The sequence below is a fragment of the Schistosoma haematobium genome, chromosome ZW (genome assembly GCF_000699445.3).
Source record: "Schistosoma haematobium chromosome ZW, whole genome shotgun sequence".
Lineage (NCBI taxonomy): Eukaryota > Metazoa > Platyhelminthes > Trematoda > Strigeidida > Schistosomatidae > Schistosoma > Schistosoma haematobium.
In genome coordinates this window covers 17,104,654-17,132,548 of record NC_067195.1, presented here as the reverse complement: position 1 = coordinate 17,132,548, position 27,895 = coordinate 17,104,654, and the positions used below count along the sequence as shown (strand labels likewise).

Here is a 27,895-nt window from a genome sequence, read left to right as displayed (position 1 = left end):
GAAAATATATATATATCCAAGAAAAAAACACGAAAAAATAATCACAATGTTTAAATAAAAATAAAAAATAAGGCAATGATATATAAAAATCCCAAAAAGGAACAGACTCACAGTTGCAATTAGGTGTACCAGATCATGTCGGGTTCACCAATGATGATGTCACAGGTATTCAGTGTTTTACAACGCTTCTACCAGTAACACCTTCTAATATATTTCGTTCCCACCAAGAGAAATCAAAAGACAGAGTCGAGGAGATCGGAAGAGTATATTTGGCGATGACCAATATATCGGAATTCTCTGATCTAATCTGGCTAGCGATTTCGGTTGATGTTGAGCACGGCGTTACCACACGTGATCTGGTGCGGATGCCTGACCGAGCGCCTTCAGCTAGATGAGTCCACTAAAACATATGGTCAGCATCCAATGTCGAAAACTTACAGAGCTATTTATTTTAGGGATTTATTTACCGCTACAACACGTCTACTTTCTGGATGTTAGCCCAATTTCGTTCATAGATTTGCTAATTGATGTGAAATAACAACAAATTACCCCATATATTTTACTATATTCTCCATAATTGTTTACACGAACTATGATGTGTTTATCACATACTGATTGGAGAGACTCAATGGTTTATTTTAATATTTACTTATTAAATGTGTACTTTATCGTTCATTCCATTTTCTGAATATTTTCCAAAGTAAAAAAGTCTTTTTCTGACCAACTGTTACTTACTCATATAATTTTTTTAAAATAAAGCAAATAATATTCGTAAAATATACAGCAACCTCATTATCGAGTATAACGTACACTTAGATTACGAGATAATGATATTGATGATGTCACAGGTATTCAGTGTTTGACAACGCTTCTACCAGTAACACCTTCTAATATATTTCGTTCCCACCCAGAGAAATCAAAAGACAGAGTCGAGGAGATCGGAAGAGTATATTTGGCGATGACCAATATATCGGAATTCTCTGATCTAATCTGGCTAGCGATTGCGGTTGATGTTGAGCACGGCGTTACCACAAGTGATCTGGTGCGGATGCCTGACCGAGCGCCTTCAGCTAGATGAGTCCACTAAAACATATGGTCAGCATCCAATGTCGAAAACTTACAGTGCTATTTATTTTAGGGATTTATTTACCGCTACAATATAACAGATAACATCCGTAAGAGTTCTAGTCTATAGTGAGTCCTTTGTCAATATTTGATTTTATGGGACCTAATGTTACACATTTTTATTTAAAATGTATCATTCTGCCTATTATTCATTTAGTTGTAGGAATATCATTTTGATATCGAAATGGAGCACTGACCGTATTCACCTTTGTTTCTTAATTCTCTCTGTTTAGTGAAAGCTAAATTACAGTCTATTTGTAAGTTTAATATCTTTAAGAATTCTCGATAAGTAATGGAACAAAGTTCGGAAGATACCTGGGATTCATATCTGGAGATGGGTATTAAGAAAAGTGAAAATATGATAATATTGTAAGAGTTTGATCCATGTACACACATTTAATTTTGTAACAGCCACAAACTTCAATAGTATTGAAACTTAATTCCAGTATTTTATCATTTCTAATAGTTAACAGACAAAGTATGTTGACTGTCATAATAAATATAATCTCTGGTTAGTCTGCATTCAATGACTAAAGAAACTACTAACTAAAACACTTCAAACTGACAAGGAAATTACAAATTATGTTCTACAAGGCAATACACATTTTTCTGTTATATTTCTCATATTTGTCCCTGTGAAAAAAACATTTGACCGAAAAATCAACTTAATTAAGGTTGGTGGCACGACACATTGTGATACTATTGAACAATAAAGGCTGAAAAACTACATTGAATTTATTTAGCATGTGTGTATTTAAGTAATTTCATAGACTTTCCTGAAATTATTATTACATACTATATCAATTTAGAATCAATGCAAAATATAATGTGTTGAGAATCAGTATTTTAACACTTATACAATGTGTTGGAATACAGTATTATTGATAATGACAAAAAGACGACCATACTCATTAGGAATCTTTACACCACAGTAGTAACTACATATCAACTGCATAAAAGTTAAGTAGAACCTTTGCTCGACGAGATAGAAAGACACGAAACACGAATAGACATCTAAGGAATAGCATTACCGCTTGAAAATTCGTTGGCGGCCATAAAAATCAGAATATTAAGTAAAGAAATTTAATAATAAACACATTATTTGCATATTTTACTTAATTGTAGATCATTGATTTTTAAGTCTTTCATCTCTTATGCCTGAAAGCTACAAACAAAATAAAAACATTACGAATGAATTTCGTTCCCAAGATACGTTGCTGATGAGCAAACAGCGAGACTTAATAGTTAACATTTATTTAGACTTATTGTGAGATATTGTTTGTTTACTTTCTGCCTATTTACGCCTGTTACTCCTCGTGGAGGAGCATAAGACGTCCATCAGGATCCTCCAACATACTCTGTCATCGGCTGTCCTTCCCAGTTGTTCCCAGTTGCCATCCATTCTATTGATGGCTGCCTCCGATTCTCGATGCAACGTGTTCCTCGGTCTCCCTTCTTTCCTCTTCCAGTCAGCATTCCATATTGTGGATCACCTCGTGAACACGTTTCATGATGTCTGCAAAGTATATTCTATTTCCTCTTCAGTTAGAAGCTGATTTGTTCTCTACCACAGTGGACTGTTGCTGATCGTATGCGGTCAATGGATATTGAGTATCTTGCGTAGACAACTGTTTATCAATACCTGTACATGTTTGATGATGGTTGTTGTAGTTCTGTAATTTTCAGCCCTGTACAGTAGAACTGTCTTGGCGTTTGTATCGAAGATTCTGACTTCTACGTTGGCTGATAGTTGTTTTGAGTTCTATATGTTCTTCTCTCGTATGAATGCTGTCCTCATGCCTTAACATCTGTATCCCATCATCCTTGTTCATCAATGATGAAAGCCAGATACTTGGAAGCTTCCACCTCTTCCAGAGCTTCTCCATCAAGTATGATTGAGTTGGTGTTCTCCGTGTTGTATTCGAGGATCTTGCCTTTTCCCTTGTGTATGTTGACTCCCACTGCTTGTGAGTCTGCTGTTACACTGACTATCTTCACCTGCATTTGTTGTTGTGTATGGTATAGAAGAGTCGGGTTATCTGCGAAGTTCAAAGAACAGTAAATCGCTCATTGATAATCTATAGATCAAAGCGAAGCTTATAATCAGGGGAATGTTGATATACATAATCTAATTACTGAATAGTTGTACCATAAGAATATATAGATAATATTAGTCCATCAATAGGCCTCAGAAGCTACTCGCAATTTAATTTTTGCTAGGATATAACACTGTGGACAACATTAATGCAACTTCTTGTGTGTCAAGTATGTTTTTCTTTATGATCAAAGTACAGCAACGTCTCTACCGAAGCTAATCTTTTCTGTCCAGCTTAGGTCCAATGGGTTTTACTTGTTCCGAGAACCTGCAGGTTGTTTCTCCTCGTTTCTTCAGCTATTTGATTGGTCCTCTCTGTCTCCCACATTATCCTGACATTCCATGTACCTATATTATTCGTTGCTCTGATTGTTAGAAGGGGTATCGTCGTCGTGAAGAATCTTGGTTTTCGCCATAAAACATCGTAATTCTTCTACAGGAAGATCCGTCAACTCCCAGGACAGAGTTTAAATGGTATAAGTGATTTTTTCTGGATGGTGTTTTTTACGGGATGAAGTTGCAGACCCCCTGCCAAACCTTCCTCCTTTATCCTAACTTGGGACTGGCATTTACCTCCGAAGGTCTACAGATGGAGTTAATGTAAGACATACTATAAACATATTACAGTGATTACTTGTTCCTGTTCTTCCGTGATATCTATTTTATTTTCATCATGAAATCACCAATTATTTTATCTCTGAAGAAATGACACTTCAGTCCTCCAACGAAAAGAATACTGGTCCTAATATCTTGCATCTTGTGGCTATCAACAGTGGAAAAACCAAATATATCACTTTGTATAATATCATAACCACGATACACCATAATCAGATGATATCTCAATAAATTCTTTTTTCCCCAAAAAGCAACTACCACTAATTAAATCTTATCAGGCCTAGAGAGTAATAATAACCCCAAAGTAATGCTGTTCATAACAGTGTTGCGAGACAAAAAACAATTTCACTATCTAACAAACTATTTAATTCATTAAGGTTTATGCGGCATCTATCACTTTACAAAATGCAGGTAGCGCTGTAGTGATGCCGTTCAATAATTAATTATTTTTTTTCATACACTACTTATTAAAGAGAACTTTTCACTGAAAAGATTGATGAAAATCACGTTATACATTTCGAAAATAATGCTGTGCTCTGAATTTGTTGCACCTTAGATTATGAATTTAACTTTGATTTTATGTTCTACAATATTAAAATGTTTGTGATAAATGCTCATTAAAAATAATTTATGAATCATGTCCTTAAAAACAATGAAACCTTATATTTTCTAGATAATCCCTCTCCATTTATATTAACCTGATCATATCTGTAAATTGATGTGCATTTAACAATTATTTATAGAATCAGCTATCATCATCCTTAATATTAAGCTACAAATGTAGCCTGATACAATCTATTTAAAATGATGAATTCAAAGGTTTAATACTTACATTTAAAGCTCAATTCGATTTATTGTTTATATAGTTTTGTCTTAATTATATAACTTGCAACTACACGGTTTGGATTTCGCAGATGATCTAGCTCTTTTATCTTATACATAGTAACAAATGCAGGTGAAGAAAACCAGTGGGAAAGAAGCCTCTGTATCAGTAGGCCGCAACATACACAAGAGAAAAAGCAAGATCCTCAAATACAACACGGAGAACACCAACTCAGTCATACTTGATGGAGAAGCTCTGGAAGAGGTGGAAGCTTCCAAGTATCTGGCTTTCATCATTGATGAACAAGGATGATGGGATACAGATGTTAAGGCATGAGGACAGCATTCATACGAGAGAAGAACATATAGAACTCAAAACAACTATCAGCCAACGTAGAAGTCAGAATCTTCGATACAAACGCCAAGACAGTTCTACTGTACAGGGCTGAAAATTACAGAACTACAACAACCATCATCAAACATGTACAGGTATTGATAAACAGTTGTCTACGCAAGATACTCAATATCCATTGACCGCATACGATCAGCAACAGTCCACTGTGGTAGAGAACAAATCAGCTTCTAACTGAAGAGGAAATAGAATATACTTTGCAGACATCATGAAACGTGTTCACGAGGTGATCCACAATATGGAATGCTGACTGGAAGAGGAAAGAAGGGAGACCGAGGAACACGTTGCATCGAGAATCGGAGGCAGCCATCAATAGAATGGATGGCAACTGGGAACAACTGGGAAGGACAGCCGATGACAGAGTATGTTGGAGGATCCTGATGGACGTCTTATGCTCCTCCACGAGGAGTAACAGGCATAAGCAGGTATTATATAACTGTTAAGTAGCTACACTTGGGATTGTTTACTTGAATCTTCCCATTGATGTTTAGGACTGCAATTGATTAGGCACATCCAGCTGACGAGTCCCAAATAGGACGGAACGTGCGTTCTTGATTCCACTGTTAACCACTATCTATATTTGCTTGTTAAGTAACCAGATTATATATATCTATATTCCATTTGTCATAAGCTTTTATTTGACCTATTGACTACTATTATACGATTTACTATTTTTCAGTTATTCGCAATGTATTAGTTACAGCCTGGTTTGCTTGTATACAAACTACGTATGTCTGGAATATACGATTCATACAGTGGATGCTGAGATATTATTTTGGACTCTCACGGACAGGACTGGGCAGGAAGAACTAATAAGGGCTTAGAGTCGACACCAGGCTGCTCTTACTGAACAACGCATCCTTGGTTTGGTACAGTACCAAGGTCATATCAGTCGTGTTCTAATTGGCGAATTAGACACGTCATAATTAACAGGCCAGAAATCATAACAATTTTACGTCAATCCAATCATCACTAAAAATTGGGAATATTGAACAACTACCTGGTTTTATTCATGGATTTATTAACTTCAATCACTCATGACGCTACCTCCAAAGTAAACTCCTACAACCGATAGTCTCGCTGCTTACAACCCCAAACCCATATAGAAAACAAAAGTTTCAAGGGCATTTCCATCTGAAAAATAATTCATTATTGATACACATTTGACAATTTGATTTCAATTTTTCATATCCTAAAAAATAAACAAAGTTCATTACAGTTGTAACCGGAGATCATTTGTAAATGAGATCGAGTATAGTTTGCTTTTTAGCGAAGGGAGTTGAGAATATGTAGATATTTTAATTGTATAATAAATTTCATTCTTTTTTCTTTTAAAAAAAAAATACAAAGACCAAAATTGGGTAAATGAGTAAAACAATAATTTCCATTTTAAAAAACAAAACAAGACAAAATACCTAGTGCATTGAGACCGGGATTGAAAAACAATATTTCTAATATTTTTGCATAGAAGTACTAAATGATTTAACCAAAAGAGCAATATCAAAATAAGTACAAAGGTAAAGAATACATAAATAAGGATTTGGAGCAGAAGTAACACTGTGTTACGTAATATTACCATAATTGAAAAATATTTTGACATTTTGTATGTTCAATTAGCTTGGATTGATATCTTATTCCATTTTGGTCTTTTAATAAAAATGTTTCTCTGTATATGGTTTAATGAAAGGTTTATCAAACGTTGTAGTTCATTCAAATAATTCTTTCCAATGAATGGTCATAAAGGTTTATTTGCAAAATATTGCAAGATATTGTGAATACAATTATGTATTTCAGGAGAAACTTAACATAGTAATATCCTAAAGTTAAATTATTTGAGATGTACATAAACTAAATTTAAGTCGAGGTTACTTACCGGTTTTGTTTGAATCATATTTCTAGCCTTTTGGAAGATGAATCTTGTCTACATTACTTTCTACAACTAAATAATAGACAGTAGATAACAAGAAGACAGGCTTAGTATCTGATGAATATCCGGTTTAATAAGTGATCACATAAGCATCTGATGTTGTCACTCAAAGCCTCAGGGGTCTGTTATTGCGTATCTGTCGTTATTAATGCTGAATATAATACTTTCTGGATCCCTTATGATATACTGGTTCCAATTATTCATTTAATAAAATTCTACTTTCCATAGATTGCTTATTCATAAAGGACTGAAATAATCTAGGGGACAAGTGAAGACCAGAGACACTTGACAGTACTTTTGTTCTTGTCTAGAACGTATTAACAGTGCTAACCAACAGACACGCTAGAGATCGGACCCAGAATTTTCTCAGTGATACAACCATAAGCAATGTAGAACCTAGAACATATGCATGGATTTGAGTTGCCACAGCATATCAGCACAACGAGATGCAGTTATCAAGAAAAGTATAAGAGCAGTGGAAGTATCGATATTATGAATGGTACTAGAAAGTATCAAGTGGGTTACCTCTAGGCAACTAAGTACAACTTCAATTTGTATAACCACACCAATTTTCATCCGTAATAGCTTTTTCACTTTCGAAATTATTCGGTTTTGTTGACGGCATCATCGTGATTGAGAACAGATGAGGAGTCTCAAACTGCAACTGACAAGTAATTTAGTATCCCCTGGTTTTCAATACTTCACAAGTTGATATCATTCTCTAGCGATATAACCGAACGATATAATCACATTAAAGTAATCTCTATAACGTACTCAAATTTACAAAATCTGCTACCTCATAAACATTTCTATTCAAGAAAGTATGCTTATTGGTTTAAAGCCTAAACAAAATTTATTGATCTATGTTAAACAATCTGTTTGTAACCATGCTAGTGACAATTATTTTAAGCACTATATAAACGTGAAAATCATGTGATACTTTCAATGGACCAGGTGATTTTACTTTCATATGTATGTCTGTGTGCATAGATCATTCTATCAAAAGTGTACTTTTACACTAAATTGTATAAAACATATTGATAGGCTTGATTTCACGTTTCGAAAAGTTATGTATATTGAATAATATTTTGTGTATTAGTGAATAAATAATAAAGATGTTTATTTTATATTTATTAAAGGAGCAATTATATTCGGAATTAAAACTTGAAGTATTGTCAATTTAAATTATTGTTGTATCATAAAACACTTCACTGTGTATCATTATCACATATATGTATGTGTCTTTCTGATGTATATAAACAAATACAATGGTAGAAATGAAAGGAAAATTTGTAAATTCAATGGGTCCATTTGATATTTGTCAAAAATTACATCAACAGCAAAGGTTAGTTATTTATTTCTTTTTTTTTAAAGAATTAATAAGATGATTTCCTTTTTTAGCCTATCAATAAAAGTTAAACAAATTTGAATTGGTGACTGAAAATATTTAAATATTTTTCATGTTGAGATTCGGTGCTTTCTCTTAGTTTTTAGACAAGGAATGGTGAGACTATAATTTATGGACAGTCTTTGAGCGGTGCTAAAACGACCTTGATCATTTCCTCCCACTAATTAGGACCGAATGCGGGTTATAAAATAGTTTGAAGAATAAGGATCATGATTTACATTTGATGGTTAGGGTTCGAAATTAGATTTAAGATTTTCATCACGAATTGGCATCAGCTAAAATGCCAGTACGCTATTCGGCCAAATGGTTAAATGAATTTCGCACCAAAATTCAAGATCTGTTATCCTAAATCTGAATGGTTCGTCCGTAAATCATAGTCTCACCCAAATGACTTACTTAAAGTGAATTTTTTCTACAGTACACCATTTAGTACTAAAGAATAATAACAAAATTAATGACATGTATAAGAGAACTAGCTTACGGTGGATGTACCGAAGTCTTTATCCAAGAGAATATTACATGTATGTCTGATGTTGAAGATAGAATATTTTACTAAACAATCTTTAGATTTTTTTCAATGTCATCTAGAATAAAATAAACCTGCAAATTCAAATATCTTAATACATTATGAGTTTAATTGGGTATTTATTCCAGTTTTTAATTTTTTGAGATGTGTATTTACTTTCGTTAAAAAATCTTTAAGGATCTCTTTTTATTCTACTGACTCTCAAATGAATACACTAGTTAATATAGACAAATAATATGTTCATTTTACCCATCAATATGCTCCTTTCAAGATTGATTAACACTATCGTTATCAAGAAGGGGTAATATAACATTTCTATGTAAAGACGTTTGTCTAAAATTTGACACAACTACCAGTCAATCATGGTCGCAATATTTACAGATTTATCACTTGGTAAATTTTAACAGAATCATCTTCATTTACATTAAATTCAACTCAGTGATGAGATGTCAATAAAATAAAGACAGTCTGCATTAGTATATAACTAAAATTACTCAGTGACTTATTGATTTTTGATCTCTTATATATTTCAATCTTCATGATGTGATGGTGGGTTTATGCATCGGTCTGTTTTGATTTTTAACTTAATTTTATATTGTTATTGTTTAGGACTGCAATTGGTCGGTCTCTTATCGGCATGTGTGTATCCTGTGTGAACTGCGTCGATATTGCCTTAAGTCACAAGTTTTATAAGCAAAGATGAATGGTGTCTAGCAGTAGAATCCTGGACGCGTGTCTTATCCTACTTGGGACTCGTCAGCTGGATGTGCCTGCATTCCAGAGTTGAAGCGAACGGCACTGGGTTCGAATCCCAGAGTGAACATCAGCTCTGAGATGCAGGTAGATCCAGATGACGAGTTTAGACTAGTACAAAACGTGCTTTCGAGATTCTACTGCTAGCCGTCATCCATCTTTGTTTATAGAGATTAATATAATGTTTAAAATACAAAATTTTATTTACATCAGCGACACTCTATGATATTATGTTTATCGAGTAAAAGCATTCGTGTTTGTAAATGAACTCTATTACATTGAAAACTTAAATTCTGGAAAATCTTCTTATTCTAAGGTGAACTATACTCAAATAATACATTTTGTCTGTAAATTAATTTTCACTTTGTTAATTTCTTAAATAATTTCATAAAATGGAAACTGATTTCACCTTAATGTGCCAATCAATATCTGATTTTATTTCAATATCATTGAATGTGATATGAATAACATTGAGATGAGAAATAAGAAGTTATCACTGAGTATACGCATGTCATTCAAGTATGTATATGTATAATCATAGAAATGGCATGTTTCTCGTACTGATATTATGTCTCAGTATATCTCAATATCTTTCAAACAATTCGCTATAATAAAATGTTATTAATATGATTATATGTACAATTATTCTTTGTTTTACTATTTTAGAACTAAACAAAATGATTGTGGTTTTTATTAGAATGTGAATCACATAGTCAAATAGTGCACAAATGTGTATTACGTGCTGTCTCAACAAAAATTGATCAATTCTGTATGGCAGAAGAAGAAAATGTAGAATGTTCAACTGATAATATTAATATAAATTGTTATGATAACATTAATAATAATAATAATAATAATAATAATCACGTTAGTAACACAGTAAAACAATCAAAGAATTCATTTTATTTAGGTCGTATATCTGCGAAAACATTGGATACTTTTGTAAAATATATTTATCAATCAGGTTTGTCTGTGTTTTTTTCTTCTTTCAAAAATGGTTATTGATAATATTGATTATTGATTATTGTGAACAACATAAGCACTGCCAATTAATAAAATGGGTTGAAAATATTCTTCTGTATAGGCAGAATGTGACTGAGTTTTTCTTCTTTTTTTATTGTAAAGACTATGATGATGTAATAAGTTAATGTATTCAAGAAACAATTTTAAGTTATTAGATTGTCTTTAATAGCTTAGAAGATGTGTTTTATAATGAGATTGTTATGCATGTGATATTTTCAAGGATTTACTAAGTTTCTGAGTGATAGAGGTATCGATTCAAATGAATAATCAATATGATGATTCTATTCACTTGACAATAAAATTCAGTACATTTGAGTTTAGTTAAAAGAAATCCAAGATTCTACTGGTTGATTTTTTTTATTCACAGTGAAAACAATTTGAATGTAGTTGTGGGATAAGTTCCTCTTCAATGTATTTCATTGTATTAATGTCTGTAAATTCACAAGGTAACTTCATTACTTTTTAGGTTATGATTTTAGATATAATTCCGAAATGCTCTGTAGCTATAACAACAATTAAAATAACTGTCTACCATTCTATTTTTAGCAATCGCAATTTGACATCAGTTCTCTGAAGAATGTAAATATGTTTTACTGATTATTACTAAGTAGTATTAACCATGAATACATAGATTTCTATTGACTACGTAGTATCAAATAAAGTAAAGAGTAACATAATTTCATTTACTCTAGTGGATGCATTGCAACATAATGTCGATAGAATTTCATCAGCTCTCAGGACAAGACAAACTCCAGTTATTATTAAATACACAATAATTATGAAGTTTATAATGAGTTTATAATTGTCCTTTTTAAAAACGATTGCGTTCAAATTTGCTAGTATAATGTTTCATTTGGTTATATTATTGATAAATAATAATGGAAAGTAGTAAATTTAGTTAATCTGTGTTATACTTACCTTTAAGGAATTCCAATGTAGAAAGCGTACAGGTTACCTGAGATCATTGAATGTTCATTTTCTGAAATGTAATTCATATTAGCCAGATAGTTATTTACAATACTACCTACTTATGACAATCAGATGTTATTCAACTCATCTCTGGAAGTCTTTAGAAGTCATGTTCTTCAGATGCCTTATGTCTCATGTCTCCTCGTCATCTCACTACCTCTGTATCACTCTCTACATGACAGTTTTGTGATCCAGAAATAAAGAAACAATATCATAAGATGCTAAATCTGATGAGTAGAGACTTTACGAAATAAGGTTTTCAGTGTCTGAGTTCCAGCATTTATTGGACATAATATGACACAACTTCCAATTACTATTAGTTGAATAAAGACGGGAAAACGTCTTTATATTGTTACAAAATGTTATCCATTTAAGTACAGTGTGATTTATCTTTTGTTTAATGATGTTTACAAATAAAAATCTATTATCTCACTTCATGTATTTTTATTGAAAAAATTTAATAGTTCACTTCATAACTTTGATGTAATTAAACAGATATTAAAATATAATACGGGATGTTGATCTAATATACCTATTTAAGTGTCAATCTCATTAGTTACATAGTTCACAACTCAAATGTTAACTAGAATTAAGTAAAGAAAATAGGTAGATGGAGTTTAACTTTAACATCTGTAATATGAGCTATAAACAGATTTCTTGGTAGAAACATAGGTCACATATGTCATAAGCAGGAAAAAGAGAACAAGCAAAACATCTTAGCTAGTTCATTGATCTGATTACTACCGCCAACAAGATCAACGTAACTGAGTAGCTGCAAAATTCTTGAAAGAAGATTAATAATCCTAGCCTTATGAGGACACCTTAAAGTGAGTATTTTATTTTTAAAGGATGTTTTCGTACTCCAGGATGTCAAAAATAGGTAGATTATAAGTGTTTTAGTGGTTGATGTATTAGTACGTTATTGTTGCCACTATTACTGACAGAATCCTTAGATGTTTTCAAACTTCTATTTTCCATTGAAATAGTTCAACATATTCGCTTGTGAACACATTACTTTTAACATAAGCGAACACGACAAGTGTATATATTTATAGTCAGTTGACCCCCTTGAAAAACTTAGTGATTTATGATTTCTTTTTCAAAACAATTATTGCGCACTTGATCTTGTGTTGTCGTGTTGAAAAAGAAGTTCTACCTAATGGATTACTAATTTACGCTAGATTAGAGATATATGGATTTAGATGTGCTGTTTTTTGTTGGTAGTCATGTTAGTTTATTGCGAAGATGTAAGTGATGTGCAAATTTTCTGATTGAGTATCATTCTGTGTAATTTCCACTGACATCGGTTCTTACAGCTTTCAAAATGAAGTCATATTACTTCTTCTGTGTATGTGTTGAGACATTATGTTTGATTATTAACTAGTTCCACTGAATGTTATTAAAAAAATTGTAAAACACAATCTTGAATTCACCTGGTGTTGTTTACTTGTATCGTCCCTGGTACATCGAACTAACGAGTTCAAAATAGCACGAAACCCTCATCCTGGATTCCACTGCTAGCCACTATCCGTCTTCACGATTTTACATATTCAAAAACTAGTTATTCTGAAGAAAAAACCAACCACAAAAAGTTATTTCATTAAGCTTTCCATATTCCTGAATAATCTCAAGTGAAATACCATTGAAAATCAGTAATAAAACACATTCCCAGTAGAATCAAATTATGATCCTTTGATAAAATTTTAATAAATTCTACACTTCTCTTTAATATATTTCGACTGTTTACACTGATACTTCTTTACCTTTTTTTAAATATGTTTCATTATCCAGAGATTACAATTGATGATCTAACTGTAATTGAATTGTACAATGTTGGTGTTTTATTAAACATACAATTTATTCAAGATGCATGTATTAACTATTTGAAAACAAGTTTAAATGAGAATAATTGTTTAATATTCATGAGACAAAATAATAATGTAAATAATTGTGAAGTAAATCAATTAACTAATGAATGTATTAAACATGCAGCAAAACATTTTGAGTAAGTATACAAGTAAACTTAGATAATCTGAAACATTAACTATTAATATAAAATGTTATAAATGGTAAGACTATAATTTATGGATGAAACAATTCATGTATAAGATAACAAATCTTGGATTTTAACGTGGAATTCATTCATCCATTTGGATAAATAAAGTTTTGGCATTATAGCTGATGTCAGTGTGTGATGAGAAGCTTAAATACAATTTCTAATCTTAATCATCAACTGTAAATCATAATTATAATTCCTCACACAGGTTTATAACCCTCATTTAGTAGCAGACACTCTCAAGGTCAGTCTAGTGTCACTCAAAGGTATTTCATAAATTATAGTCTCACTAAATGTTGCAAAGTGTATCAATTTTGACAATAATAAACTCCTAATGTATATGTTATTAGACCAGATAAACTCGTATTTTGATAAATAAGGATTCTCGAATTGTTAGGAACAAATAGACCAAATAATAGTGAGTAAGAACAAGATAAAAAACATTAAGTCTATCGATATATCATTTGACTGACTATTACCTTATAACAGTAATTAAAGAGTTTAATTTTCTGTTCGAGCAAGCCGTTGACTGAATTTGGTAAAATATCATGGGATATAAAGTATCATAGAAGCGTGAAGTAAAACAGTGCTTGGCTGTTTTATGTTAAAAAAATACAGGTATTAAGCACTTTACTATAGAGTAATCACTTCTTGAATTTTTATAAAAATGCTAACTCTGCACAGTAATAATTAACAAATAATGTGCGAACCACCGGACATTGATTCACTGATTAAAATGTCAACTTATTATATTGTGCCACGAAGAAAGTGTATTGGACCCCTAATACGGTAGTGGATGTGTGTTGACGTGGAGTCCGATTCTAAGAATCAATGGCCTACCAAATATCAGTTTTTGATGTAACCCAAAATATGTTGGATGGTAACTACGTAGATAGGTTGAAGATATACTCCCTAAATACTATAATACTATGTATTGAAATAAAAAAACGTCATGAGCCATGAAGTATTAAGAAACAGGATCGAACTATTTAATTGTTTGGAGGTAAACCTTTTTCACTGACTGATGTTAGCCAATAAATGCTAAGAAATATAAAAAACATTTGGTACATCTCTACAGTGAACATTTACAAATGCATACGTAATGTAACCGGAATACTTTTAGGTTTCCCGGTGAATATAGTAACTTTAGATCATTTAGCTTGAGATTACTGAGTTATGTGTCAACTTTGATGAATTTATGATACTTCACGACGATCATTCATTATTATTGATGACATCAATCTTAATCATGATATCAGTTAACCTTCAAGAATTAAATCAATAAATGATAAAACTTACAGTTAATTCTTGAATTATGTACGTGAACTAACAATTACTTATTACTTACTGGTTCTATGAAAACAAATAAAAACCTGAGAAAATATGTAAATTATACGTAGAGAAAAAAAACAACAAATGAAAAACACTATTGATTTTTATGATATTTTATTTTGATAATTTGTGATACTGAGTTTATTTAGTCACTTAGCCATTTGCTATATGGAGGTTAATTGAAACTAAAATCAATAGTTTGTATTTAATTGAAAAGAAAGAAAATATAATTTTGACCATACTCATTATATTGTTATTTATTTTAATGTAGAATTTGCTAAGTTCAAATGAATATGTAGTCACATATTTGATTTCTATGTTTATAGCAAAAACAAGTCTGAAGTCCACAATTCGTGTATCCAGTTAGCAGATATATGTATAAGGCTGGATTATGTAAGGAAATACAGACAACCAATAAGCGTATAATAAATCCTGATACTATGTTATATAATTCAGATGATAATAAATAACACAAGATTATAAGCGAAGGAAGGAGTCTAGAACTAACTAGTTAAATATCAGAAGGGGTTTTGTCGATATTATAGTATATTATTATCATAGTTGAGATCACGAATCAATTGAAGCTAGACCACCATGGAAGACCTGGAAGCACTGGACGGTTGTTTCGCCCTACCGTGGGACTCCTCAGTAGAGTGAATCCACGATCAAATTATAATGTGAATAAAGTAAGATAACTGAAAAGTTCGTATTATAATAATTAAGGCGTTAGAAGAATTGAAAAAAATCATACTGGATATGGCTATTAATAAAATTTAGAAGGACAAGAGCAGATGGATACACTTTTAAGTATACACTTAGTCAAATGAAAATAATCATGGGGTAAGACTATATTAAAGACAAGTTCAAAATAAATTTCTTTTATACATGAATGTTCAGACTTGTTCTGATGGTTATCTAAAGTTTCTGTTACTTAACAAAGTTAGTAGATTTGGACGAATTCTATAAATAGGCTAGTTAAGTAGTTACAGTCAAGGATGAAACTTCTAATCGCTCACTTCTCATTTATTATAAAAACCAAGCTGAAACCTATTAGCAAATTTGTGTTGAATCATAATATTCCAATACTTTCTTCAGATTAATTCATACAGTTGCATCATTTTGTCGAAAATTTTTATTTGACTAAAAATAATTAATTATGTTAGTGAGAAATAAAACTCGATTACTTTAGTCTACTTATATAACAAAACAAGTTTTTACATTTCATCGTAGACTGATTTTGCATAAAGTTTTTGGCTTTTTATGAAGTGTTCTTTAAAATAACATACTTCTACGTAAAGTTATTTACCTTCATCGTATTCACTGTCTCCTTTCTTTCTCTTTTTTTTATCTTTGAAGCAAAATGTTAGATAATCATGAGACTATGAACATTGAACCTAAAGAACTATTAGCAATACTAGAACAAGATGACTTCAAAGTTCAAGATGAATGGAAACTTCTGGAATTTATACATATATGGATTAAAAAGGATTATGACAATCGTCACACATATAAAGAACAACTATGTGAGCATATACGTTTTCAATTGATAGACACAATGAAGTTACTTGATATATTAGAAAATCAAGAGATGAATATATTTCATTCATATGTAAAAAACGCGCTTATTGATTTAGGTCAGTTATCAAGGTCAGTAGCAATAGCCAAATGGAATCGTAAAGTAAGTTAGTAAGGTAAAATTATCAATGTGTATTTTACACTTCTTGCAATATTCAACTAGTTCTTCTTTTTAAATAAGCAATATTAAGCAAATGTTTATATTTCAGTGGAGTTGGCATTTTCGCACAGCACTTCAGTGCTATTAGATATATATAATAATCAAGATTACATAATATTCATTTAAGTAAATTGTTTGTATATAATAAACTGTTCATTGCTATCATGGAAAATTCATTAGCAACAAGTTAACTTATTTAAACAATGTCAGCAAAACACTTCAAATGTGAAAATTCTATCAAAGTTTATTCGTAAGTACCTATAAGTTAGGGACAGTGTAGTGTAATAAAAGTTGTGATCAATATACTACCAAAATTTTAAAAAGCTCTATCCATGAGAAATAAAGATACCAAGACCAATCGATGTTTGGGGGCGGGTGAGCACCGTTAAAGAGTTCTATACTAAGACGAACTAGATGTCCACTGTTTCTTGTTTTCAATTGGTTATCTAACTAAAGTCAGACTTTAGTGTTAAACGATAAAAACTCACTAATCTTTAAGATTTTAAATATCAGTGAGGATAATTATATTTGCTAATACCACCGTTGAAAAATGTTTTTCATCTCATAAGTCTAACTGTCTTGTAATTAAGTCAGGACTTTGAAGTTTAACGGCCAGTCTTACATCATTCATCCAGTGAAGTGTTATCCGATGGTTCAAATATATAGTAGTGATTGGTCAGGTTTGAAGTGAACCAGCTATCCACCTATCATATTCGTTGAGAAGCGCATTATATCACGAATTATCAGAAGATGACAATTGTAAACCACTCGATACTAACTAGTTAATTCCGTAAGTCTGAGTCTATGTGAGGTTATGAGTGTTCATTTTTAAATCGTCATAAACTAGGGTAAAATTATTGCTCAATATTATCATTAAGCAAACGAAATATACCCCTTAAGACGTAAAACAGGAAAAATTGATTCAGTGAAGTGTTTTCTTCCCGGAGAAGTCGTGTTCAAAAGCTGTACAATCGTAAATATATACTTCTGTTTCAAAATGATAATAATTACAGTAATAGTGATAATAAAATTCTATTAAACATGGTAACAGTGAGGTAAAATAAACAAAAGTGATATAACGTTCTTTTTACCAAAGAAACTAATCATAATTTTGTTGTTGAGTGTTTGAATATTCATCATGAACATAAGTAAATAAATTCTAACTGGGAAGGGAAGGCTAAGCATGACAAGATAATCTGTTAAAATTGAGATGAACTGTAATCATGAGAATCATACACACAGAAATAAACCTGTTGGGGGTAAAAAGTCTATAGAGACCTCTATAACATTTTATTGCCTTTGTTTATTCTAACTCACTGTTACCATGTTTAATAGAATTTTATTATCGCTATTACTGTAATTATTATCATTTTGAAACAGAAGTATATATTTGCGATTGTACAGCTTCTGAACACGAATTCTCCGAGGACAGAACTCTTCACAGAACCAATCTTTCTTATGTCTCAATAATATTATGTTACTAAAAGATCTTCAAATGATGTTACTTTGACATGAAAAGTAAATTAAATTAATATAACATCTATTCAAGTAAGAATCTACTTATATACATATGAATGACTAGTGATATAATTTACATCATACATATTTTTCAGTCAAATCATTCTATAGACAAAGAGTTGACGTTGACTAATTTACCGGTATGCGATTTGAATAGTGACTCGCCAAAACAAACTACAGAAAATGTAAGTCATTTTTGAGTACATTTTAACATTCTAATACTGACCAAACCACTTTGTTTTTCTTTAAGTATTCAAAGTATTTAAGGCATCTACTTCCAATTTAGTTATTCTATCTAATATTATTGTTTAACGAAGTTTTGTTTAAACATATAGATAACTTATTATAGGGTTAATAAATGAAAGTTAATCAAATCACCTGATTCGTTGTATTTCCAATTATGTTCTTAGGAATATAACATAGTTATTAGACTTTAACAATGAGTGACAGTTGTCAACAGATATATTCCCGGAGTAACTGACTATAATTCAACCAAATCGAATAATCAAACATGTTAATTCATGACTTATAAAGTATTTAATTCTAAATTCATAAGATCGTTATGACCAAGACATAAATGAATCGATCTGTCATCACAAGATGTTTCTTATGCAATTAAATAAATTGATTAAAATTCAGTTGCATTTCGATCAGAATTCGTTAGAAGATAAACGGAACTGTTAAAAATGTGTTAATTTAAATATGTGCTTTGTGGACAAAAGTAATATTGGGTTCTGATCGCTATAAATTAGTACAAATGAAAGAATCCTAAAATAAGCACTTTTGAAGTGATGTAGAAAATCAATGACGGCTTCCCAATGAATAATCATAATATATTTCCGACAAAGCGGGTACACACCATTTTTACAAGTATGATGAGGTTTCCAATAAGTGTTTACAGATAGAGTGGATGCCCAACAGAGTTGTTAAGATGTAGCATTCAGAAATCAGCAATGATTTACAGGATAGTGTTCAAGGAGGTTTACTTGAAAATTATTTGTATAGTAGAACTGTTTGATAAGTTTACAGTAATGATTGAAAGGCACTTAGTATAAGTTGTGACCATGAAGAACACGTACGTAAGGTTTGTGTATCGGGCGTAAGAATCTCCATAGCTGTGGACTACAAATGAGGTACGGAAAAGAAGAGAATAAAGAGCATCAAGTCTATTGGGTACAGGACCTTAACAATCCTTAACCATTTGAAGTATGGCAAAAGTCATTCAATTTGAAGGACTCAACACCATCATCGTCATCATCATGGTGTTCATTTGAGAATTTTATCGGTAGATAATTATTAACAGTATTGTGCATTAATTGTTATTTTTTTCAATGGTTGAGATCATGAATCAATTGAAGCTAGACCACAATGGAAAACCTGGAAGCACTGGACGTCCGTTTCGTCCTATTGTTTTCCATGGTGGTCTAGCTTCAACTGACTCATGATCTCAACCATTGAAATTATTATAATATCCACAAAAAACCCTTCTGATGTTATTTTGTTTTTAAAAAGAAATATTTCTTGTTACTTCAGACATCTTTGATATGCTTTGGAGGACGATTATGTAACAAAAGTTTCTCATCAAATATAACATGTTATAAAATTTTTGAAATGAAATCATTTATTAATCAGGATGAAAATTTGTGCAAAAATTATAATATTGATGAAAATTATTCAAATAATAATTATATGGAATCATGTACATTTCCTTATTTAAAACAAATAATTTTACCAAATTTAAAAACTATGCCTTCTTTAAGAAAAGGTTTTGGGGCTATCAATTTAAATGATAAAATTTATCTTGTTGGTGGAAAACCCAAATGTTCAATGAAAACATCTAATATTTACGATATTTCATTAGGTTTATGGTCTAGTGGACCAAATTTAAATATTGGACGAAGTTGGTATTCAATTACGGAATGTGATGGTGTGATGTATGCTATAGGAGGTGTCGGAGAAGACGGTAAGCGTTTTTTTAATAATTTAAGTGAATAAGGATGTATGTAGGTGTTAAAATTAACTATGTAGGTTTCTAAATATTACCTAACGATTTGAGTTTCAGACAGATATTATTAATAGAGGTGGGTGATGTTCGAACAATATCTTGAATTCAATTAAGTTTGAAGTATAAAGCTCGAGGTATAGACGTCATAGTATAGGAGTAACATGATCTCTACAGGGTCTGAAAGTCATAGATTTGATTCCTTATGGGGTTTTGTATGCAAGATGGTGAGAAGTTTTAATTTAAGAAGGAACCACTCTCCACTGTCTCATAATTCTATATGATTGTCTAACTAAGATCAATCTATAGTATTAACTACAGGTGTTGTTCAGTTAGGTCACAAAACATTTCTCTACCACCGTTTTAAATCGACCAGTTGAGTACAATCCTGACTAGAAATTCAAAACGCTCATTGCCAGCATTTTGATTCATTTGTTTCTTTTTATCTCTACAGATCAAAATTTATCATCCGTTGAGATGTTGGACCCACGAGTAAATAAGTGGGAATCATGTTCGTCAATGTTGAGACCACGATTTGGTTGTAGCGTTTGCTCTACCAATAATGAAATTATAGTTGTTGGTGGGGTCAGCGATTCAACTATCGAGATGTATGATATTACGTCAGGAAAATGGCAGTTTTTAGCGAAAATGACTGAAGTGTAAGTATTCACGATCATTTTGTTAGCACAAATCTTATTATACCAAAGTAAGATGAACAAAGTTTTTTCAAATTGTTTCATTGGGAGTTATTACAGTAGATCTCTGAAGTAGTAGCTTACTTTATTTTTCTAATCATCATATTGCTTTTCGGGTTGTCTTTAGTAGTAAGTTAAAGCTGGAGAACGCTTTAGGTTTATAACGATACCAGCCGCCAAACTACTAAACTTTTGAGAGCAGAAAACTCCACAGGATCACACGCATCTGGAACAGAATTTTATAATTTATTCCCAGCTCTGTAAGGTGGAACCTGATACACAATTTTTTAGCCTAGCTAATTAGTCGTGTAAGGCTAGTTATGGTGTTGGAGACAGTTGTTTCACTCCCGACTTGGTTGAACCCCATCAGTCAAGCTTTCTCTCTAGAAAGTCTAAAGCTCTAGTGTGTCTAGAGCTAGGAAATCACCTAACATAGTTCATTATCATATTTAAGGGTAAGCATTTTCTCACTGTTGATTTTCAGGAATACATCTTATCGATATCTGATAACACGTGGACATGGTGTGTGAATACAGCGATGTTGCCTATAGCCGTAAATTGATTTCAATCTGCAAAGTTATTTGTAATGAAATATATTAACACAGTAATGCTAACAATCTTTCCCGAGTTTTATAATACAACCTAAAAGACATAACCCCAAACATGATTGCTTCAACAGTGCAATATATTTTGATTATGGTGGTGCAGAATAAATTCCCATTAACTATTTTGTATATGTTCATTTGATGAAGAATGAGAATCATTACAAATCATCGTTTTTCACCACAAATTAATCATTTACTGTAGTTTAATGTCATCTTTTACCGTTTTAAATGTGAGAAAGTTATTATTCTTTTAAGTTGAAATCCATAATAATTCGATAATGTCCGTAAAGAACGTACTGTATATTCACTCAAAGATACACTCTGTTTGGATATGAACCTTAGAAAACCATATTTTTAAAACAGAAACTTTATCAAAACATAATTCACTTGGAAATAAGTATATGATTTATTGTATTGCATTTAGATATTTACTTCAAAATACTGTCCAGATGATAAAATTTTGTTCTTTTTAAATACAGTCAATCTGTTAGTCATCTGGATAATTAATGGTTTGCACAAAAGTTGTCCACTGATGAAATGGGTGCTTACAAATTCAAGTAGTTGGATGATAAAATCATCATCAATAGATATGAAGTTTGTCAGGTCATTTGATAAGTGTCAAAGTATTCTCTCTTAATTCGCTGAATAACATATGAGATGTTACATTTATTAATCAAAAAATGGGTAGGTAGTCAGAAATATACGTATTAAATGACTGGGTTGTAAAGATTCCTATGTATTCTCACATTTCCTCTACCTTGGTCTCTATAAACTGAAAAAGTACGAATAAGGTATTATCTGTATTATTTTTCTGTTTGGGGTTGTGGAGATCATTGAATTTAATTCAAATGTTAGACAACCATCGGAAATATGGAAGCAGTGAACGACCATTTCGTCCTCGTATGGGACTCCACAGCACTGCGCATCCACGATTCCGTACTCGAGACTCAAACCCAAGACCTCCGGTTTCACGTCTTCGCTTAACCTCAAGGCATAAACACTATTCGATACCGACCAGGTAATCAGCGAGACCAAAGGTCTTGGGTCTGAATCTCGAGTACAAAACCATGGATGAGCACTGCTGGTGAATCCCACACTAGGAAAAACGGCCGTCCAGTGCCTCCAGGTTTTTAGTGGTGGTCTAACATTGGCCGATTCATGATTTCGATGAAATATTATTTTTGACCAACCTTACTACTTTTAGACTTTTGTAAGTAACCAAAGTCTAATCTTATACTGTTTTCAAATTGTATCAGACAAAAAGCATAAATTCTAAAAATATAGACTTATAGTTTACAACTATTCTCTGAATTGATAGTCTTATATGACAAGAAGTACGTTTTCCTCATCAAATTTTACGAAAATGAACCTCGTCTGTAGTTTTGTATGAACTGCAAAACAATTTAAAAATAACTAAAGAGAACTGATAAGTTAGTTCCTTTTAGATTATTTAAAACTCTCAGCTGTATTGACCCGTAACCTATGCATTTGGTAAACCTAAGGCTCACAGGAATGGTAGAGTATTTATCAATCTTTTATATCAAACGTTAATTAATTATTCATATTAAATGAAAGTCATGTTTTTCTCAGTCTATTTTAATTTTGATAGACAGTTTGGTTAAAACCTATTTTATTAAGATAAATGTGTGTTTGGTAATTCAAGTGTATGGAAGAATATAAGATAAAAAACTGGAATTATTACAACCAAGGGTTACGTGTAAAATTAAAGTCAAATTAGATCAAAAGTCATTATTTCTTGTAAGCATTATTTAAACATGAATAATTAAGGAAATGTTTTATATTGTTTCAATGCTTAAGTTTAGCAAGCATATATATGCAACAATTAGAAATCTTAAACAGAGTTGGATAATGGGGTCTAGGATGCTTGTTTTGTTCTATTTGAAACTCGTCAACCAAATATCTTTGAGCCCGTGTTGATGTTAACACAAGGACCCGTATCCAGTTACTCTCACTTTAAACTCCAAATACTGAATTTCACCAGCTATTGGCTCGTGCAACAGCGATAAATTTTAAGTCAGTTATCAAGGGTGCTTTAATCTTCCCGTCATTGATGTTAAGAACTGTAAATGATCAGTCTTTCTTGGCATAAGTACATCCTAAGAGAATTGTCTCAACACTGTCATTAAGTCATAAAGGTTTTTAGCAGAGTTAGCAATTGTTGAAACGAAAACAACAAAGAGATATAATGATTATGTTTCTAGGTAAAATTGAAACAACGTTACCATCGTGATATAATTCTAATGAACAATCGCTAATATGAATAAAAAGTGACAAACTTGTGCTTTGTAATAAATTATTTTTTTACCGCCTGCTTGAAATCATAATTATAGTGATACTATATGTTTTCATGAAAATTTTGTAATCTATGTGTCATTTTCTTTGAGATTCATTATACCATACTATACTAAATAGGCACTAAAACATAGTTCAATGTTAATGGGAAGTAATTGTTTAAAATATTAATATTTCTGATTGGGCTTCATTTCATATTGATTATTGATTAATAGGTGATTCACTAAAATAAGTGATTGCTGCTGAAGAGACAGATGTAATACCAAATATCATATGGAAATTACTTCAGGTTTTGATGAATGTCGGAGTGATTATAGGATCGTAATAGTTTTCTAGGACAACCATAAATTTAATAGTATATTTATCGGTCAGTTTATAGGCTGTATCATAATTATTACGGGTTATAAATAATACATGTTGCTTACATGATGAATGAAGTTCTAGTTAAACAGTAGTTGTTTATAAAGATTTCACGGAATATCTGATCGTAACATGTAACACTATTAAGGTTTAATTTATTATCTTGCGATCAATTCATGATTACATATGAATTATCTTTTATTGTAACGTCACACATATCTACACGTGACTTGCAGACTGAAATTAAACAAACTATAAAATTAGATCAATCATTGAGCTCAGAATGAAGTATTGTCCACAAGTAAGATAAACAATATAAATTGATTTGTGACTGTTTCATTAATAATGTTTATATACTGATGTGAAATTATTTCATTATATTGATATTTGTCGGAATTTATACAGCATTTTAGTTGCTTCCCGAGTCCATGTAGCTGTATATGTTTAAATTCGAGAAGTTTTCACAACAAACGCCATGGCATTTGAACTGAATGGTACTGGGTTCCAGTCCCAGAATGGACATCAGCATCCGGCTGACGAGTCCCGAATATGGCGAAACGCACATCCTAGATTTCACTGCTAGCCACCATACATATTTGTTTACAATGCTTGAGACACATTTTTTTGTCTTTATTTCTCGTCGTTATGTGGCGAAAATAACTCTTGTATCTAACAAATACTGTATATAATTCATTCAAGTTAAGGTATGCAGAGATTAACGAATTTTATAGTTTACAACATCATCATCATCAATAATTACTATTATTCTTGTTTCCATGCGTTTTAGACGTGAAGCTTCAAGTGTTTTTATTCATAATGATTGTGTATACGTATGCGGTGGAGCTAATGAAACTGGTTGTGTAAATACCACAGATATATTTTCGTTGAAAACTACAATTTGGAGTAAAGGCAAACCAATGATTTTACATCGGGCATTTGCTGGTAATATATTTTTACTGTCAATTAATATTAATCTAATATCTCATTGAATAAAATACAATTTGTTCTTTAAGAACGCATAAGGTTTACACTGCAAAATAATACTCAACAGTTGCTAACTCTAGGAGTACTAGGTTTTTAGGTCGTTGTACTGAAATCAAAAATCTTTTATGGCATATTATTATTTGTATTTATTGTCTAGAAAAACATTCGTAATTATGCCTTATTCAGGTTGAAAGTCGTCAGATGACACCGAATGAATTAAACTCGATTCATTTTAATTATTTACATTTACTTTTAATCAAATTATCAAATCAACTGTTTCTTATGTAATAACGATCGGTCGACAAACAAGCCTGATATAAGTTGTTTTATCATATAAACTGAATTAGAAATAGTTTTTAATGAGAAAAATCCTAAAATGAAGAATTTTATAAAATGTACTGATTAACTATGGGTGACCTGGATATTCTAAACATTAATGTCTAATCTTTCATATGTATTAATATAGTTTGGAGCTTCATAGTGATCATTTCTCACTGAAGATAACAGACTGATCTGAGTTGAAAAACCATTAGGAATCGAGATGAATTGAGAGGGACGTTTCATCCTAACTTGCTACTGATCATCAGCACGTGCCTATGACCTTGGACGATTTTGTATTTAGTTTATCTCAAGAACAGGGAATATTAACAACAAGTAGATTAAAAAGAACTTACTTTTTTAGTTTTGTAGAGAGATGCTTTGAAGAAAAACCTCAAATTAGATTTATCACTGTTTAGTTTGACAAATTAATCAGAAACGACAGATTATAACAGTTAAGTTTGTATCAACAATTAGTATTCTGTCTACAAGGTTTCCTAATTTTTTAAATGTCAAATTAAGTAGTGGAGAAGATTTGTAGTTCAGGTGGAGTTTTGTTCTCTGAGCTAGATGATCTGGTCGTGGAGCTTCAGGTAAAAGCCTGATGTTTGTGCTGATAATGTCGTTCAGAAAAACAATGAGAGTTCCACGGCCAAACCATACACTTCAGAGAACAAAACTTCATCAATAAAATTAAATCTTAAAACTTAAGGATTTATATTTAATGTTTTCTTTTCCGTTGAATAATTAGCTACACGTATATGGAATGATTATATCTTTTTAATTGGTGGTCGTAACAATATGGAACCATCAAATTTAATTCAAACTTACAATTTAAAAACAAATGAATGGGCGGTTTTACCACAAACATTACCATATCTTGTTTCAAATTGTTGTGCTATAACCACCAGTTTATTATAAACCATAAATTTTTTGAATGTTTAAAGTTCAGAAAATGAACTGAAACTTTATTATTAATGTGTAATTTTGTATTTAAAAAAAGACAAAAATTTAACTCTGTATTCATATCTAGTTGTAATATAATTTTCAATAATTAATATGGTTACACATTACCCATACTGAAAGGGGGGGTGAGCGTTTCATCAGTATCATGTAGTAATGAGTATCGATTTTCACTATGTCATATGATTGGCTGACTGACAAATATGTAATGAAGAAGAAATAATTTCATGCCAAATTAATGGTGTTTCATGGATAGCTGAAGGATCTAATGGTTGAACGTTTAATTTATTAGAAATGTTTGGAGTCGCTACAAATCACTATCTATTAGACTGTCTTAGAATGACTGATGTCTACTGTCGACTGATATCAGTGATTAAAATAATATATTTCATTTATGTGTGTATATGATAAAGCTTGTAATGGCTGGTACTATGTCAAGCACACATAGGTTATTTTGGCTTCTGTCCAGACCAATTTATTCATTCTTCTCAAGCTATATTTTGACATCGTCAATAATTCACTTATTAGCCTTGAATTTTTATATGATCGTATGTCTTTAATTGCTCAGCCTATTCATTATGTGTTTGCATATATATATGTGTTTGAATATAAATATTGTCACGCTTTATCAAAACGAGTTGGTTCATTCGCATTCTCCAACGCGCGTAATTTCGTTCAGTTTCTCTGATTGTCTTTCTGGATTGATTAGTGTATGACATATGTACGTATTGGAAGTCCATTCTCGTATTTGAATTATTTAATCCCATTATTAACCAACGTGATTTAAGTGGATGATTATATACAACGGTAGCCAGGATGTATCTTTTAATAGTAATCATTTGATATAACTGGGGTCAGATATTGGGCCATTAAATGCCATATTAAAAGATTGTTTTTATTTATTATTACAGTTGTAACGAATGTAGATAATCTACTATGTAATGATTTGACCACCTTAAATTAGGCAATTCTGTCTCCATAGGTAACCTGCTCTTATAAGAACTTTGGTGAGTCTATTTTGAAGCCATTTATGTGTACCTTGGAGTTGTTAAATTTTTACACAAGCTCTACATAGATAAAAGATGTTTTAAAACTGCTTTTCTTTACATGTTTGTACTTTCCGAACAGCTCCGGTTTTATTTTCACTCAAGTCATTCTTATTTTGACCAAGATTTCGACAATTTGATGAATGTGTAGGCTGTTCGACAGGAATCATTATATATTTTCATTATTGTTGAATATTAAACAAAAGTCATACCCAAAAAATATTGAGAGCACTCGTTCCATATACTGTAAGTTTAAATAAACTACTCGTCATAAAGCTTATGAAAATTAGAAA

The 27,895-nt window shown here is 31.5% G+C and overlaps 1 protein-coding gene across 1 annotated transcript; it reads left to right on the top strand.

The window, feature by feature from the left end:
- The first annotated feature begins 380 nt into the window (after positions 1-380).
- CBLL1_1 (Cbl proto-oncoprotein, E3 ubiquitin protein ligase-like 1) lies at positions 381-27,372 on the top strand. Its single transcript, XM_051210548.1, has 10 exons — positions 381-3,820; positions 8,136-8,341; positions 10,350-10,647; positions 13,467-13,680; positions 16,420-16,741; positions 18,412-18,501; positions 19,850-20,279; positions 20,773-20,977; positions 25,079-25,233; positions 26,345-27,372. The coding sequence occupies exons 3-10, from the start codon at positions 10,455-10,457 to the stop codon at positions 26,512-26,514; spliced, it is 1,779 nt and encodes a 592-aa protein (XP_051070554.1). The 5' UTR covers positions 381-3,820; positions 8,136-8,341; positions 10,350-10,454; the 3' UTR covers positions 26,515-27,372.
- The last annotated feature ends 523 nt before the right edge of the window (positions 27,373-27,895 follow it).